The sequence below is a fragment of the Lampetra planeri genome, unplaced genomic scaffold (assembly GCF_965212315.1).
Source record: "Lampetra planeri unplaced genomic scaffold, kcLamPlan1.2.h2 scaffold_883, whole genome shotgun sequence".
Taxonomy (NCBI): Eukaryota; Metazoa; Chordata; class Hyperoartia; order Petromyzontiformes; family Petromyzontidae; genus Lampetra; species Lampetra planeri.
This window is the reverse complement of record NW_027615705.1, coordinates 20,634-36,698: the sequence shown is the minus strand read 5'-3', so window position 1 is coordinate 36,698 and position 16,065 is coordinate 20,634. Positions and strand designations below refer to the sequence as shown.

The window sequence follows — 16,065 nt, the reverse complement described above, 5'->3', positions numbered from 1 at the left end:
CGTTCCCAGCGTGATTTCAATTTAGACCTGGAGTGTAAATTTGTTGTCTCTGCTTCTTGTGTGCTTCCTATCAAATTAAAGCTGTATTGGTTTAAAAATATGGGTTTTGACTTGACGCAGCTCCCATTAGAGTGTCTCGGTTCTTTATCAGTTTTTCCCCCTGCAGCTAAAGAACCAATAACATTGTTGAAAAATTATAGTATAAAAGTATAAATAGTATAGTATAGTATATAGTATAAAAGTATACTTTTATACAAAAGTATAAAGTATAAAAGTAGTATAAGTATACTTGTGCATTAGCTTGATTTTTTTTTTACCTGTCCCTTATTCTTTATCAAGTGGGGCTTGTGTTTGCCAAGCCATTGAGACAAAGAAATTGTGTGACAATGTTGGACCCGTTCCATATCAAATATGGAAAAGTAGTCACTGCTGGAATTTGCATCTTGCCAATCTTCATAGACATTACCTGTTTGAGTGCAACGCTAACAGGTTTGGGTAAGTGTACGATATGACTTTATATGACCATATGACACTTACACATGATCGTCTTACATTTTATGGTATTATTCTATTTGACAGGTGCAACTATGAGTGTGATCCTGGATTTGTCTTTCACTGCATGCATCTGGATGTCTGCTGCCATCACCATTATCTACACTTTGATGGGGGGTCTCTACTCTGTGGCCTATACAGACGTTATACAGCTTATGCTTGTGATCATCAGTCTGGTGCGATCACAGGACTGTCAATTTTTTCTTAGCAGCTTCATTATGGTTTGAAGTCCATTCATTTTCTGTTGCTAATCTGGAACTATTTATTGAGCTGTGCTGCTCTATTTACATATGTAAATGTTATGATATTTAACTTAAATTTATTGTACGTCAGCATAACCTGTGACAGACAAACCTAGTCCCACACTGGACAGAAATGCATGACCATCAGAAATGCTACATGCTGGCACGAAGGCAAGAGCACATCTGTGTAGGATGTGGCCAACTACATTGTCTGTGGATGTTTCAAGAAATGGAGATCTGAATGTTTTGTAGAAATTAACTGTGAAAAAATAATTTGACTGAGATATTTAAAGTTGACGAATGTTTATCATTATTTTCATCTCTCTCTGTAGTGGCTGTGTCTTCCCTTCGTCCTGATGAACCCCCCACACATCAGACATTCGCAGTATGCTGATTAACACTTTATCTGCCACCTCAAAAGATTTTCTGAGACTGGAAAACATATGGAAAATGGTTGATCATTTTCTTTTCATGGTATGTTGAATAAATGTCACGAGACAGTCATAACAAAGATTATGTGAAATTGTTAAGTACCATGTTAATTACCTTTAAAATTAAAAAAAGACAGACATTGTCAGGGATATTATCTAAAACTATGTGGATAATAACTATTGCTGTAAAGTTTTCACTCAAAGAGTATGAAGAATCATCTTTTACTCTGCAGGCACTGGGGATGTTGGGATTGCAAAGCTTCCACCAAAGAACCCTGGCGGCCTCGTCCCTAGCAACAGCCAAGTACATAAGCTTATCTGCTGCTTTCATTACACCTGCATTAGGGATCCCCTCTATACTGTTTGGAGCAGCTGCTGCGGTGACAGGTAATGAGAAGTGTGGATGCACACATCTCCTTCAGCCATTCTACACTTACCACTTCTATGCATCCTCCACTGGGTTGATGGTGGACTTCCAGTCTACACGACACTACCATGTCTAGATGTAAAAAATTGAAAGTGCACCCAGCCTAGGCTCACAAATCCCACTCATCCTACATGGAGGGAAATGTCCTTGTTTTTTCTCTTTGTTTCATACTTTCACACTATAAAATAAGCATAATTTCTTTGGTGGACCCACTAATGTAAGTTGTACAGGTGTGTCATATGTTCGGGGTTGGACTCTCGGCTATGGGATTGGAGGTCCCATTGTTTTACCTTCTTTTTCCTTTGCAGGACCACAGCCTGAAAAACTACTTATTAAACTACCGTAATATTTTGTATGGCCAAAATAGCCTCAGTCACTGTTCTCATTGTTTTAGAAACTTCTTCATCTTGTTCCTGTTATGACAGATGTGACCATTCTCATCCTTACATCATTTGCATCCCTGTCACAGACTGGAATCTGACTTCCTATGGTTCTCCCCTCCCCATTTGAACGTGGAGAGGCAGCCCTCGTACTACCTCTTTCACTGCAACACCTCACCCCCATCTACATCTCCATTTTTGGTGTTGGATGTGTGACCGCTGCTGTGATGTCATCAGCTGACTCCTTGATGCTTTCAGCAGCCACTATTTTCTCCTTCAACATATACAAGAACATACTAAAGCCTCAGGTGAACAGATGGCTAAGTGTGGTTTTATGTGGTAGAAAAGAAAGAAGGTTCAATTACCATTTCCTAGTTCAAATCTTCACTTCATTGCAGATTGTCAAGACAAATTAAGAGATGCCAGATAAATGAGACTACTTTCAATGTTGTCAATAACCATAGTGGACACACAAAGAAATGTGAATATAACATTTCAAAGCCCGTTAAACTGTCATTTACATGTTCCTCTAACTTCTGCTTCTTCTTTTTTATCTTCAGGCATCGGACCGAGAGATCATGTTGGTGATCAGGGTTACCATGGTGGTTGTGGGACTGACTGGTACATCGTTCACCATTTTCAAAAGCAGCACTGTGATGTTATGGTTTCTTGGTGCTGAAGTGGCCTATGTTGTTTTGTTCCCTCAACTTGTCTGTGTACTCTTCTTTAAACTGAGTAACGGCTATGGGGCTATCATGGGAATCGTGGTGGGATTGATGATAAGGCTGCTTTGTGGAATGCCATCACTAGGTCTGCCAGCAGTTATCTATTTCCCCGGGATGCACTTCTGAGGATGGTGTTTATGTTCAGCATGCTCCAGTTAAAACCATCTCCATGCTGTCTGCAATCATTGCCATCGTGTTATTCTCCTACCTGACTTCTGTGCTTTTCAACAAAGACCTGCTTCCTGACACGTTTGATGTGTTCAAAGTAAAAGAAACACAGCTGAAAGAAAATGAGACTGCCTATTTGAATGATGCCAACCAAAATGAAGTATCACAGCAGGTGATTAGTTCCAGTTGTTAGGATATTTTTCTACATGATAGACAAGTATGCTTGTGGAGTTCCACAAGGATCTGATCTTAGAACTCTTTTTTGTAATCTCTCAATCCTGAATGCACTCCCCCCTCTCTCTCTGCAAAGTATAAGCTTCTGACATCTGGTCGTAGATATCACTTTGCTCCGATATCATTTTGTCCCTGCCACTGTTGGCTCCTCAACAGCATCATGTGACTCCTTCAACATGTGTATGTGTGTGTGTAGGAGACAAATTGTTCACAGTGCTGATTCTACTACAAATTTCCCCCCAGAGATAATACAGTTTACCTTACCTCAGCTTGACTACCACCCTGCCTGAGTGTTTTTGCTGTAGAAAAAATACAACTACTGTATGCTTCAAGCTGTCTGACTGCTTTCAGTTGTTGTTTTTTCACATTTAACACACTTATTACATACAACAAAAACAAACATCTGGTTATTTGAACACTATGCACTTTTTGGTAGAGTGCTTCGGTCTGCAGGTTTTTATTTGTTGTCCTCTGGGGTGGCTTAAGACATGTGAGATTCGGGTGAGTGTAACTACGTTTTTGGCGCCACCTGCTGGCATTTTCCTTTATTGTTCACATAATTTCTAATGCTTTCTTTGCATTTTATTCTCAGTCTTTCAAACTTCAAGTATGTAATACATGTAGCTATGTATCTCAGCACACTCAGCATGAAATGGAATTGCGTGTCTGACCTGGCTGGAACTTGAATACATCCTGGTAAAGGCCCTCCTGAAGTCCACGATCAGCTCATGGGTCTTGGCCACATTTTGAAAACAGATAATTCACACCACGCCGACAACCCCACCTCTGAAAACACCTGCCATCCCAGAGTCATACCAAAACAATGGTGATGCCTTCACATGCTTTCTTTCTCTTTCTCTCTCTCTCTCTCTCTCTCTCTCTCTCTCTCTCTCACTCTCTCTCTCACACACACAAACACACACACAATGCTTTGCAGACCGTGATGTTCCAACTCATCATCATATCAATGTATTCCATGTGGGAAGCAAATATAAACATGTGGACAATCATATCAACATGAACAACATGAAGACCATTCCATTCTAAAATCACTGAGTAGCATGCTGCTAGTTTTCTTGGCGTTAAACTTTTTGTTTTTGTTTTGGAGTTGTTGTTTTTTCTGTGTGTCTTTTTTATGTTATGTAAGAACAATTGAGACACAAAATAAGAATTTATTTGATATTTAAAAAAGGGATATAACATGCTGCAACACACTGTCATTGAAACTTTTTTCAATTACTTTATTTGTTCGGAAATACGCATTAGCGTAACATTAGCTTGCAAAACGACGTCATCTTAGGATTTCTGACAGTTACATATTGTTTTGAACATTCACACGAAGGTCTGTGTTGCCCTGTGTAATTTAATGTCTGAATGTTAACTTTCCACACACCCACCTCACACACGGGTTGAAGGACACGACCAGTTGAGGAGGAGGAGGAGGAGGAGGAGGGGAAACGACAACTCGTCGGTCTGTCCATTGACATGACGCCATTTTCAGTCGTTTCCGGTAAATATTTCATATATAGCTGCGGGGGTGGCCGGAATGGTGTTCGCTGGATATTTGGGAGGCAGTACTGTGTGTTTGACCACCACCACCACCACCACTACTACTACTAGTACTATTTTTTTCTATATCCCAAATGACATTTAAAGTCTTTTATTCTGAAATGATAAATTTTAAGAAACACGAATGGACTGAATGATTACTTGAAGGAATTAAATTTCAGTGATACATATCCAACAGCTTTTACTTCACATTGCTCGAATGTGTTTCTCATTCTCGTCTAAAGTCTTCAATGCAGCACAACATTCCTTTTGTAAACTGTCCTCTCATTTGAAAAAAATATTCCTTTAAGATAAGTTGAACATGACTATTTATAGACAGTTCACACACACGCACACACACGCACACACACTATCAATGTCCACAATGGTACTCCTCAGTGTTTTGACTTAGACAGTTTCCACTTCTGGCCACTTGGTGTCAGTGCAGAGTAACTGAGAACACTATGTTGTATTCATGTTCCGCATATACAGTAGTACTTCTTTGAGCTATGGTTATGGAGTCATTCTTTTACGGCGAGACCATAGTCAAGAACGGACATTTAAATCTACTATGTGTATTTACTGCAAAACAGCATTGGAGGTTTACTTTGAGGTCAGTTCTCAGAATAAAATGTTGCTGTACATTTCTGCAAATTTAACAAAAGAAAAAATGTAATATAAACATATATTATATATTATCTTGGTTTGCAGAAAACCTAAAATACTAATATTTTTTTCGAACACCTGGATTTTTTCCCGTCTCAACCTTGTAACGTGTGAAGGGCAAAGAACAGGAAGCGTGGTGTCCTTCAAACAGCAACACTTACATGTGTTGTTATTTTAGAAGACATTTATCTGTTCCTCTGGGGCCATTGTTCCACTAGAGCTGTTGGCAAACAGACGACCTGCCAACTCCTATATAATACCACCCTGATATATTGTTGCTTGACTCAGATTAGGAGGCCAGCTGGGGACATCTGTCTCGGCCCTGCATGCCAGTCTCATGTTGAATTTTTCAAGCAGAGTTTATTTTAGTGCATCAACATGCACTGCAAGGTCATACCGCCTCAGGTGCATCTTAAGTAAATGGTTGGGTTTAATTCCATCACATATTACTCCCAGATTTATTTGCATATTGATGAATATTTTACATACATTCATTTGTAAAAACTTTATATTGTTCTCATCAGCATAACCTCGTACTAATCCTTTCTGCCCAGCCTCGTGATGGAAAGTAGGTATCTAATTTTAGAATTAGGTCACAATCTGCACATCTGATGCCTGCCGGGCAAGTGCTTGAGGGAAAGTCCACAAATTAAACCTGGTTACTGCAGCAATTTTACGAACTTCACAGGCATTGTTTTTACCATTAGCCATTCATTTTGATTTTGAATTGCTGAAGAAAGTACAGGCTGGGATTGGGGTATCTGACTCAAATTACAATTTTAATAATTACTAATTCGATTTTGTAAGAACATAAGGAAAGTAAAGGCAGAAACCAACCCAATGGCTGTACATAGTATACATAATTTACTCCCCCAAAACATTTATGAACAGATTCGGTGAGAGCATACGTACCTCAAGCTTACTTCAAAGAAGACACACGTGTCTTTAAAAAACCCAAATGAAGTGCAAATTGAAAATAAAGCAAGACAGAATTTCACATAACAAAAAAGCGATAAGACACAGATGGCATTTCTTATCATTATCTTTTTTGGAATATATTTTAATACACACTCACTTAAATTACTACAGGTTAGTGCTCACAAAATGAAATGTAAATTATTTATCAGGCCTTTTACCATTATTGTCGGTTGTGTAAATCATTGCAGTAATGGTCCCATTTACTTTTCTTTTTTTTTTCTTTTGTTTTTTTGTAATACTGAAGATTTTGTTTCTTCTTCACTTCTGTCCTTTTTCTCAGGAGTTTAAGACATTCCACTTGACATACAGTCATTTCCTGCATCTGTGTCACAGGGTTCGACCATTGCCACACCTCATTTTGAGTCACTGAGGATATGCAACCATTCCAAACAACTGGCACAGTTTGTAAGAACCATCTTTGGTGCACAACATTTTTTTTCCTGAACTTGACATGATGTTAGTGTCCATGACTTTTTTTTTTTTCAATCCAGACCATTTTATTCTTTTCTATACAATAAACCACATTTCCTTTTATCAGGTTGTCCAATTATTTCACATTCAAAAGGAAAGTATGTTCTTCTTCATTGCTCTTTTCATTGCCATGACCAGTGATAGAAGCAAGTTTTATATGCAAATGATTAACTGAGGGAGTGATTATTCACTGCTTATGAGATGTGGAAAGGAAACCAGTATATTTCTTGTATATTTTATAAATCACAGCGACTATGATTTATAAAATACATTTGATGAAGACAATCACATTTTTGCTTTGTGCGTACACACAGTTTTCTGCATCTGAGCCCCCGGTTTAGTTTCCAACTAACAGCAGCACTTGTGGAGAGAGACATCACTGAAAAACTATGAACACTGCATTTCTGGCTTTCCCCTTGTCTGTGCCCATAGGCTCCATATTCTTAAATGTCCATACTTGCAAAGATCACTGCTGCATAAAATTGCAGAGAAAATGCAAAGCTCTTAAAACAAAGAGCATATCTGTTATCATTTCCATTTGTTGATAATAAAAAAAAGTGCTTCCTTACATGTTGCATATATTTGTTCTTAAACCAGTCTGTACATCTTAAGAAACATATAAAATTCCATATTTCGTCTTCAATTCACTGTGTAGTCTGTCCTTAACATGCTGATTCTAACATTGGTTCACAAACATCATTGGCTTCAGTTTGATCTGAAAAGTTCTCACCTTTGGCTTCATATTTGGTGCCAGCCTGTGATGATTCCTGAGCTTTCACGTTAAAAACATCCCATTTGTCAGGAATCAGGCCTCTGCTAAAGAGCAGAGACGCCAGGTAGGAGAAAAACAAGATGGCCACCACAGCCGAGAGCATGCAGATGGTTCTGATTGGGGAATGCTGGATGTAAACGCCATTCACCAGAGTGCATCCTGGGAAACGAATTATGGGTGGTATCCCCAGCAGCGGCTCCCCACACAGCACCCTCAACAGCATGCCCGTCACGCAGCCCAGAATTGCCCCGTAGCCGTTAGAAATGCTGAAGAAGAGGACGCAGACGAGCTGCGGGAGCATGAGGGTGTACGTGAGATCCGATCGAAGCAACCAAATCATCAGTACGCTGTTGTCCAGGAAGGTGAGAGATGTTCCCGCCAAGCCCACCACCACCACGGAGAGCCGGATCACCCACTGGATCTCCTGCTCCGACGCCTGTGGGGAAGAAAGCAAACTCTCCTGAGTTCTCAAGATGATTTCCCCTGAGAATAAAAGAGTATTCCCCCTGACCTGACTCCTCAGGACAGTCTTGTAAATATTGGAGGTGAAGATGGAGGCTGCAGACAACAGGGCAGAATCAGTGGAGGACATCACAGCAGCAGCCACGGCACCAATACCAATGATGGAGATGTAAGTCGGGGTCAGGTGCTGCAGGACGATGGGCAGAATGAGCCCCGTCTCCTTTCGTTCAAAGGGAGACGGAGAACCATAGGACGTCATGTTCCAGTCTGAGGAAGAGACAGATGACATGTAAAGATTTAGACTGAAATATGTTGTACGTTCAGTTATTGTCCACAGACGTTAAACAACTTCACTTGAATTCTTCTGCCCCCTAAAGGCTCTGAAATGTTTGTTATATCAAAGCATGGAGACATCAGACACCTCTTCATCTGTTCAGGTCCATTCAAGTCGAAACGTGGCTTTTACAATACGTGGCTTTTTACTTCTTCTATACATTGTAGAGGCTGCCATCTTGTGTGGGTGACATTGTCTGAGGACTGCGTAGTGATTAAGGATCGGATATGAAACAGACAACCACTCGGGCTTAACTAGCGTTACATCCTCTGGAGTCCAGTTCCATTTGCTAACATTGATTCACGACCAGTCCTGTGAGGTCTGGTAGACTGAAGCATTTTTAAACATTTTTTATCTTGACCCATTTAGAAAACGTGCGTGATCCCACACATGGCAGCAGATAATGACACATCTAATAGTGTGTGGTGTGCATTGGGATGACCAACACAGCACACACACACACACACACACACACACACACAAACAGATCAGTATCTTCAATATCTTGCACGCTCGAGCGGGAACAGGGTGGACAAGGCACATGAAATATTGATGAAGGTGGTTTTTGAGCAACTTTGAACTGAAAATCCATGGAGACAAAACAAATCTAATTCACGGAAAAAGTTGTTTCAAAGTTCCATGTTGCTGCCACAGAGTCACATGTCGGTCCCATTTCTTACATCCATCTCTCCTAACGTGTCATGTTAACCGTGTTTGCTGTGCTTTCTTCTTTAGTAAACTCATGATAATTCAACGTTCCTTGTGACAGTCCACAATCCCAGTGAATGCTTGACTTTCCACAACAAGATTCCTAATTTGAAGTATTGAATATGTTAAATGTTTCTTTCGGTCATCACACACCACTTTAAATCTAGCAGATAATCAAGCCTTTGTTGACTTTGGTTGAAAGGGGGAGCACTGGGCCAAATTGTGTTTACCAGAAACAAGGAAGTGATCCCTTCACTGTCTCTACTTACATTCTATGCCCAACAGCCTACGGCTATGGAAGCGCCTGCGTGTGGATCATGTGCAGCAACTTTCCTGATTCTCCTCATGACATCAATCAGCATGAAACTTTGTCAGACAGACTCGGTCCTGTAAAGGTAGCACTCGCACCTGTTGACGCCGCCACTGCACCGAGAAGAATAGGAGGAACGCCAAGTGTGGGAACGATGAAGGCCGCAGCAAAGCAAGTGATCTTTGCTGTCGCTGAGGACGAGGCAGACAGCGTCCTCTGGTGGAAATTCTGAAGCCCCAAGTTCCCCAATCCCTTTGAGGAAGGAAAGACAGACAAAAAAAAGGCCAATCTATGATGAATGATTTAAGTTTTTTCTTTCAAGTTTTACACTCAAGAACAAGGACTAAAAAGTGTGTGCTGTTTCCACCAAGCTACTGCAACCAGCAGGTGGAAGCAAGTCCTGGATGCATAGAGAGCATGAAGAAAAAAAGGTGTCGAGTGACTAGATACAGTCCAGACATCCACAGGTCAGCATCTGCTTTGCATTGATAAAGCCTAAGAGCACAGGGTTGCGATGGCAAGATGGAAAAAAACAGTAGCTGGGATCCCTCAAACCACAGGCATGCAAAGAAGGAAGGAAGTTCACAGAAAGGGGATTTATAACATGCCCCAAAAGGATCCAGGTCCTAGCACTGCAGGAGATTTGACAAACTTAAAAGACTGGGCAGAAATGGTTAGATGTAATCTGATGACCAAACACTACAGGGAGGTACAGCATGGCAGTACTCTGACCTCTAAACAGTGACAAATATTGAAGCAATGAGCTTGGATGCCTGGAGCATAGGCAACGTCAAATAAACAGTTGATCACGAGCTGGCTGGCTATATTAAAGGACAGAGACAACAAATGAGGTCTTCAGAATGCTAAAGGGAGGAATCTGGCAATGGCCACTGCAGTATTACATATGCCTCGACATTCCTCTATCATTACAGTTTCCGAGAGGGAAACACCCAAAATCTATGGAATGCAAAAGTAATTGTTAGGAATGATTGCGGTCGTGGGCAACGGTCCTGTTCAGGGCTCTGCTGTGCCGGCACACTCATCTTCTCATCCTTCTAGTAATAATGCTGTCACGTTTATTCCCTGAATATACGTAACGGATCCATATTGCCGTGTTTGGTCCTTAAACAACTTTACTCTGGCGGTGAGACTCCTAATTACTCCTAATTATTAATAATTGCGCATCACAACACACCAAGCTGACGCACACAGATTTCTACATTCCAAAATTCTTAAATGCCAGGACCTGGACCATTTGTGCCACCTTTTGGTGATAAATGCAGTTTTAAATATGGTATAGTTGTGTATTTTAAGTATGTTTTAAATATGGTACAGTCCTCTAAGTTGACTTTCAAAAAGCAATGATGGGAACAGAGGACGTCCTCTCCTCACTAAAGTCTTGTTGTGACTTTTTTGTGGGTTTCCTGAGAGTGCTCACCAGCAGTAGAAAGTTATCGATCCACCTCCAGGTTCTGTCTGCCTCCAGAGTGCCAACCCACGGAGGCTGTAAGGTATTGTTGTACGCCGTCTCCGTGATGTCCAATACGGCAGGACTCATCAGGGCGAAGGGAACACACATCCACTGTAAGTTCAAACACAATGACCTTCAGGGAATTCAAGACAACAGAAAGAATTCATTCTCACAACGGGGGCACAGCACATTTACTGGTTTATTCAGCACACTAACTTACCAAACTGATGAATATGAGAATGAGTTGAATAATATCAGTGTAGGCCACGGAGTAGAGACCCCCATCAACGTGTATGTGATGGCCACAGCAGCAGAGATCCAGATGCTCACGGTGTAGGATAAATCCAGGATCACGCTCATCGTAAACACCTGATAAATATCACAAACATGTTTGGTGTTTGTACTTCAGATGATGGAGCAACGTAACATTTCAATTTCCATTTCCCACCCCACAGTAAAAGACAAAGTACTACTAATAATAATCATACTGTAATCTGTTTAGTATCACACCCAGAGAAATACGTGTCATGAAATGCATCACAAGAACAAAACCTGAATCGGTGGAACATTAAAACGAAGGCAGAAAGTGTGCGTACAAGACACAAAGCTCAGTAGAACACACAAAACACTTAATTGGATTCTTTAAATTGAATTATTTGATTGAATTTTACAGATTATGTAATCAACTTCAACAAACTACCATCTCAACTTACAGGACCTTTGGTTACACTGAACTCACAGGGACAGTCTGTTGGAGCTGAAGCGCAAACGGAGAAGGAACCGGACTGGGAATTCTAAGACAGACAGATCAGCCAACCTGATACTTCTCTTGGGAAACCAGTGTGCGCTCGTTCCGTCTTTCTGCCGTATCAACGTTAAAACAACACTAATTACTGCTGGGAAGTACACAGCAGAACCAAAAACGTCATAAAAAGTACAGCTCTCGTAAATCCCTGAATTCCTTTTGCTCGCCCCATCTCCTCGAGCGATGTGAGTAAAGGAAGGGAAGACAGGACAGGAGGAGAGAGGGAGTCAAGGCAACAAACGCTTCACAGAGTTCATATTCCAAAGAGCCTTTGCAGTTAGGTCATTTGTGTGTTCCTTCATGGATTTCATGACAACTTGTCTATTTTTAAGTCAGTTCACTGTGACATAACGCGACAACCACATGTCAGACATTTCGACCTTTGCATCCGTCGGTTGGTCCAACTGTCAACGGGGAAGACTCAAAAATGACTTACTCCCGGGAGGGAAACTCCGGTTTCGCGCTACAAATAACTCATTTTCACGCCTGTCAAATCTGTCGATTTGTTGAAACTCTGGTCATGAGAGCTCTGTTACGATCATTGTAGATTAATTGAAGAGTCGTCAGGTTTTATCGATACTACTTTTATGATACTATTATTTTTTATCTGTCCTCTGGTTGGGACAGAGATGGATGTAGTACTGATCGTGCTTATATAACAAACCCAGTAACATTGATCACATTGAGATCCATCACTCTTGCGGTCGCCTGTGTGATCTGAGCTCTCGTGCAGACCAAAGCTCAAGTTCCAGCCCCTTCATGATCAACAGCTGTTCCGCTGCCGGGTCAACGTCCAAGTATCAAGTGCATCACACACTCATGCACACTGACAGAGTTGCATATAGCCACATTCTTACCTAATCCTATAAGTGTTCCTGTCACCCACATAATCTCTGATACGAGTGAAGCCAGTGACAGAGCAGCCGTTGGTACTTTTCCATATTTGATCTGGAAAGGATCCATCATGGTCACATACTTGTTGTTTCTCATTGGCTCGGCAAAGAACAAACCACCTGAGTAAGGGGAAAAAGAAAAAGGAAATATTTAGGTTTAGAAGCATTTGAGTCTGCTTCAGAGTTGGATGAAGTAGAAAACTATATAAGAAATCAACTGCCCTGAAAGTAGAAACACATTCATCAGAGCGTAAGAGGATAAATCTTTTCTTTTCTCATGTGATGTTCATGTGCGGAAGGAATGTTGTTTTTCTTTTCTAATCTCTCCTCTTTGACCAACAAGAACGCAGGGTGACCAGTCACTCAGCATTCATCAGAAGATGAAACTGTAACGATTTCCATGAACCTGTCATACAGTATGTCCACATGGTTACTTAGCTTTGTTCGTAACAAAAGAATAGCAAATACAGACACACACACACACACACACACACACACACAGACAGTTACAGACAAATGTAAACAATAACGCCCCCTGCCCCAACCCATAGGAAAGCTCCTGGTCTGAGCAAGAACCTAAATTTCACCCTGCATTCCCCAGGGTGCTGAAACACTGAGAAGTGTTGGTGTAGTTTCCACTGTAACAGAGAATGACGCCGTTTCACACCAACACACAACTACTAGCAGTATCACATCCTGTCCTCTCAATCAAAACTCTCTGCACTACTTTCATATCTGAAGCTACACACACACACAGATACACACCATGCTGCTGCCATAACAACTATTTCAGGTTTGAACGTTCAGCTCTGCCAGAGCAGTTAAGAAGTCTGAGATCTCCGAAAATAGCCACTGCTCCTCTGATGAACCCTTTCATTTGGGGTAAAACCAAAAAGACGAAAATCAGCCTCGTAGCACTGACTGAATCCGGGTCATGTTCTGGTCCAGCCCTTGGATGGGTCCCTTGTGTTCCGACTGGTATGCGATGGTGGTGATGGTGCTTCTTGAATGTTTTGAATATTCCTACTCATTTGGGTTTGTTTCCTTCTTCCCCATACTTTCAGTCGTCAGTATGCCTGTAATTAGAGTGACTGCAACATATCAGATGGAATTACACCTTCAGCAATTCCAATAATTTGTGAATGTGTTCAATAATCCTCCAACTAAATGATGTTATGAGAGGTTTCTAAGGCCTAAAATGTTCTCCATCCTTGGTCCTTTCAGTTTTGAGGGGAAAAGGAAGAAACATTGGAAAGAGAAAGCAAATCAAACAGCTTGGAGGAGATACTTAAGGGTCGTTGCCATGGTTCATGGTAACCACGGCAACAATAGCCACCTATTGCATGGCATAATGTACAAAAGCTGTAATGCTTTTTGCTTATTCTACATATGTTTTAACTGTCATTAACCATCCATTTCCTTCAATGTTCCTTTTACTGCGTCAGCAAAATGCCAATGAATTGTGCAGTGGTTCATGACATTAAACAGATAACTAAAAAATGTTGCTCATGCTCTGGTAGATGAAACGAAACCCAGACTGAAGCATCTTCATGGCTTTGAACAGCTGTAACAATGGGCTGTAACGTCCAAAATAGTTCAGTATCCAGCATCAGCTCATCCATCTAGGAATGGAACTTCTTAGCAACAATATTTTCGTATCATCATCTGCTTCTTCATTGTCTTCATTGGTTGTCTTTAGGGTCCCCGGTACAATCCTTGGCCCAGAATGTTCTCACCCAATGTCACTTTAATTCCATATATTCACAAGCATCATAGCTTGATGTAACCAACTAATTACGTACCAGCTACTTTGATAATCAGTTTCAGTTTCGGGTGTTTCTATGCATAAAGGTAAATGTCAATGTAAATGTTCTGACATTTGTCTCATTTGATTTAAATGGACTTCTATATAGGTCAAACTAATCATAATAATGAGACAACAATTAAACAATAATACAGTCATAAAGCGCTAATCTGCCCGATTCAAATCCCTTCTCAAAACTCATATTTTATTTTTCGTTATCCATGTTTTTGTTAAACCTCTGAGTCCCCAGTTAGCTTGAGACACTATGATTATCACTGTTACTATGATTAGTAGTAGTAGTAGCATTAGTCAGCTTAATTAAATCAGAATGTCATCACCAATGTTTGTTAGCAAGTTGGTGTCTCTTACGAGGACATTTTCTCACTTCTGCAACCATCTGCTGGTTATTATCTCTCTCACACACACACACACGCACACACACCGACAGACATTTCCCCATGAAGACTCATCCTCTCCAGTGGAAATGACCCTGTCACCCTTCAAACAATGTCTCACCAATGATGAAGCACAATGTGGCTGCCACCGGCATGACGGCCCAGATCAGCCCCATGGAGGGGTTGTACACCGCCTCGGCTGTGCCCACGATGAATCCTCCTCCGACCCATGTGGCTGCTCGACACAATGACAAATCACTGTTAGTGCACATGTAGCGCCACGAGCCGCTTCCTTCCAAGGTCACATGGGCAGAAAATATGACAGAGGATATGTACACACAAACATACATACATGTACATATATATATATATATATAATATATATATATACGTATATTACTTCCTTCATCCGTGACGTGTTTTTTTTTTTTTTTTTCATCTCACGCGTCCACATACGTACGTTACAATAAAACGCTGCGTATTTTCAAAAAGAAAAACGAAGAAAAGATAACCCTCTATTTCCGGTAAAAAAAAAAAAAAAAAAAAAATCTGCGCCAGCATAGACACAAAAATCCGATGTTTTTTTTTTTTTTTGCCGGAGGACGCCGTGTTCTTCGGTGTTCTTTCAGACGTCCTTGTACTCGCCTGTCATGGTGAAGATGCCGACCACCAGGTTGATGCCTCGGTTTCCCAGCAGAGCCATCTCCGTCACGTCGCCCTGTCCTTTCTGAGCCTCCTTTCTCGACTTGATGGACGCCCAGATGCCGATCCCGAGGACCAGCAGGTAGAAGAACAGCATCACGGTCACGCCGGGGATGTTGAGAGCCATGATGGAGCTGGAGAGAGTCTGCCGGTGCGCCTGGATGAAACAATAGCCTTCATACCCAGCTCCCTCTCTCCCTCTCTCTCTCTCTCTCTCTCCTCTCCCCTCTCTCTCTCTCCTCTCTTCTCTCTCTCTCTCTCTCTCTCTCTCTCCCCCTCCCCCTCTCTCCCTCCCACCTCTAAAGGCCCCCGCCACCCTCCTTCCTCTCCCCGCCCCCCCAGCCGGCCGGCCTGCCGCATTCACACTCCGGAAGAAGAACTCCCCCAGTGGAGGCGGCTGGAACTGAGCAGAAAACAAACGCACCTCCGTGTGCGCCACATTTCCGTTTTATTCCCCCATGCCGCCACGAAGAGCTGATCATGAGCACCAGCTCGGATACACAGGCTTTAATCTAATGCCAATTACATGTTCCAGAGTGTGTAAGAGGATGTGTGTGTGTGTGTGTGTGTGTGTGTGTGTGTGTGTG

At 41.6% G+C, this 16,065-nt stretch overlaps 2 protein-coding genes across 2 annotated transcripts; one reads left to right on the top strand and one right to left on the bottom strand.

Moving 5' to 3' along the window:
* Positions 1 to 1,467: 1,467 nt before the first annotated feature.
* Positions 1,468 to 3,118, top strand: LOC144742167 (high affinity choline transporter 1-like). Its single transcript, XM_078624651.1, is given in 5 exon segments — positions 1,468 to 1,612; positions 2,122 to 2,144; positions 2,146 to 2,340; positions 2,593 to 2,876; positions 2,878 to 3,118. Coding segments are annotated over 5 exon segments (888 nt in total).
* Positions 3,119 to 7,484: 4,366 nt separating this feature from the next.
* LOC144742166 (high-affinity choline transporter 1-like) lies at positions 7,485 to 15,605 on the bottom strand. Its single transcript, XM_078624650.1, is given in 9 exon segments — positions 7,485 to 8,030; positions 8,106 to 8,323; positions 9,507 to 9,660; positions 10,847 to 10,990; positions 11,100 to 11,164; positions 11,167 to 11,248; positions 12,534 to 12,697; positions 14,898 to 15,011; positions 15,422 to 15,605. Coding segments are annotated over 9 exon segments (1,671 nt in total).
* Between the last annotated feature and the right edge of the window lie 460 nt (positions 15,606 to 16,065).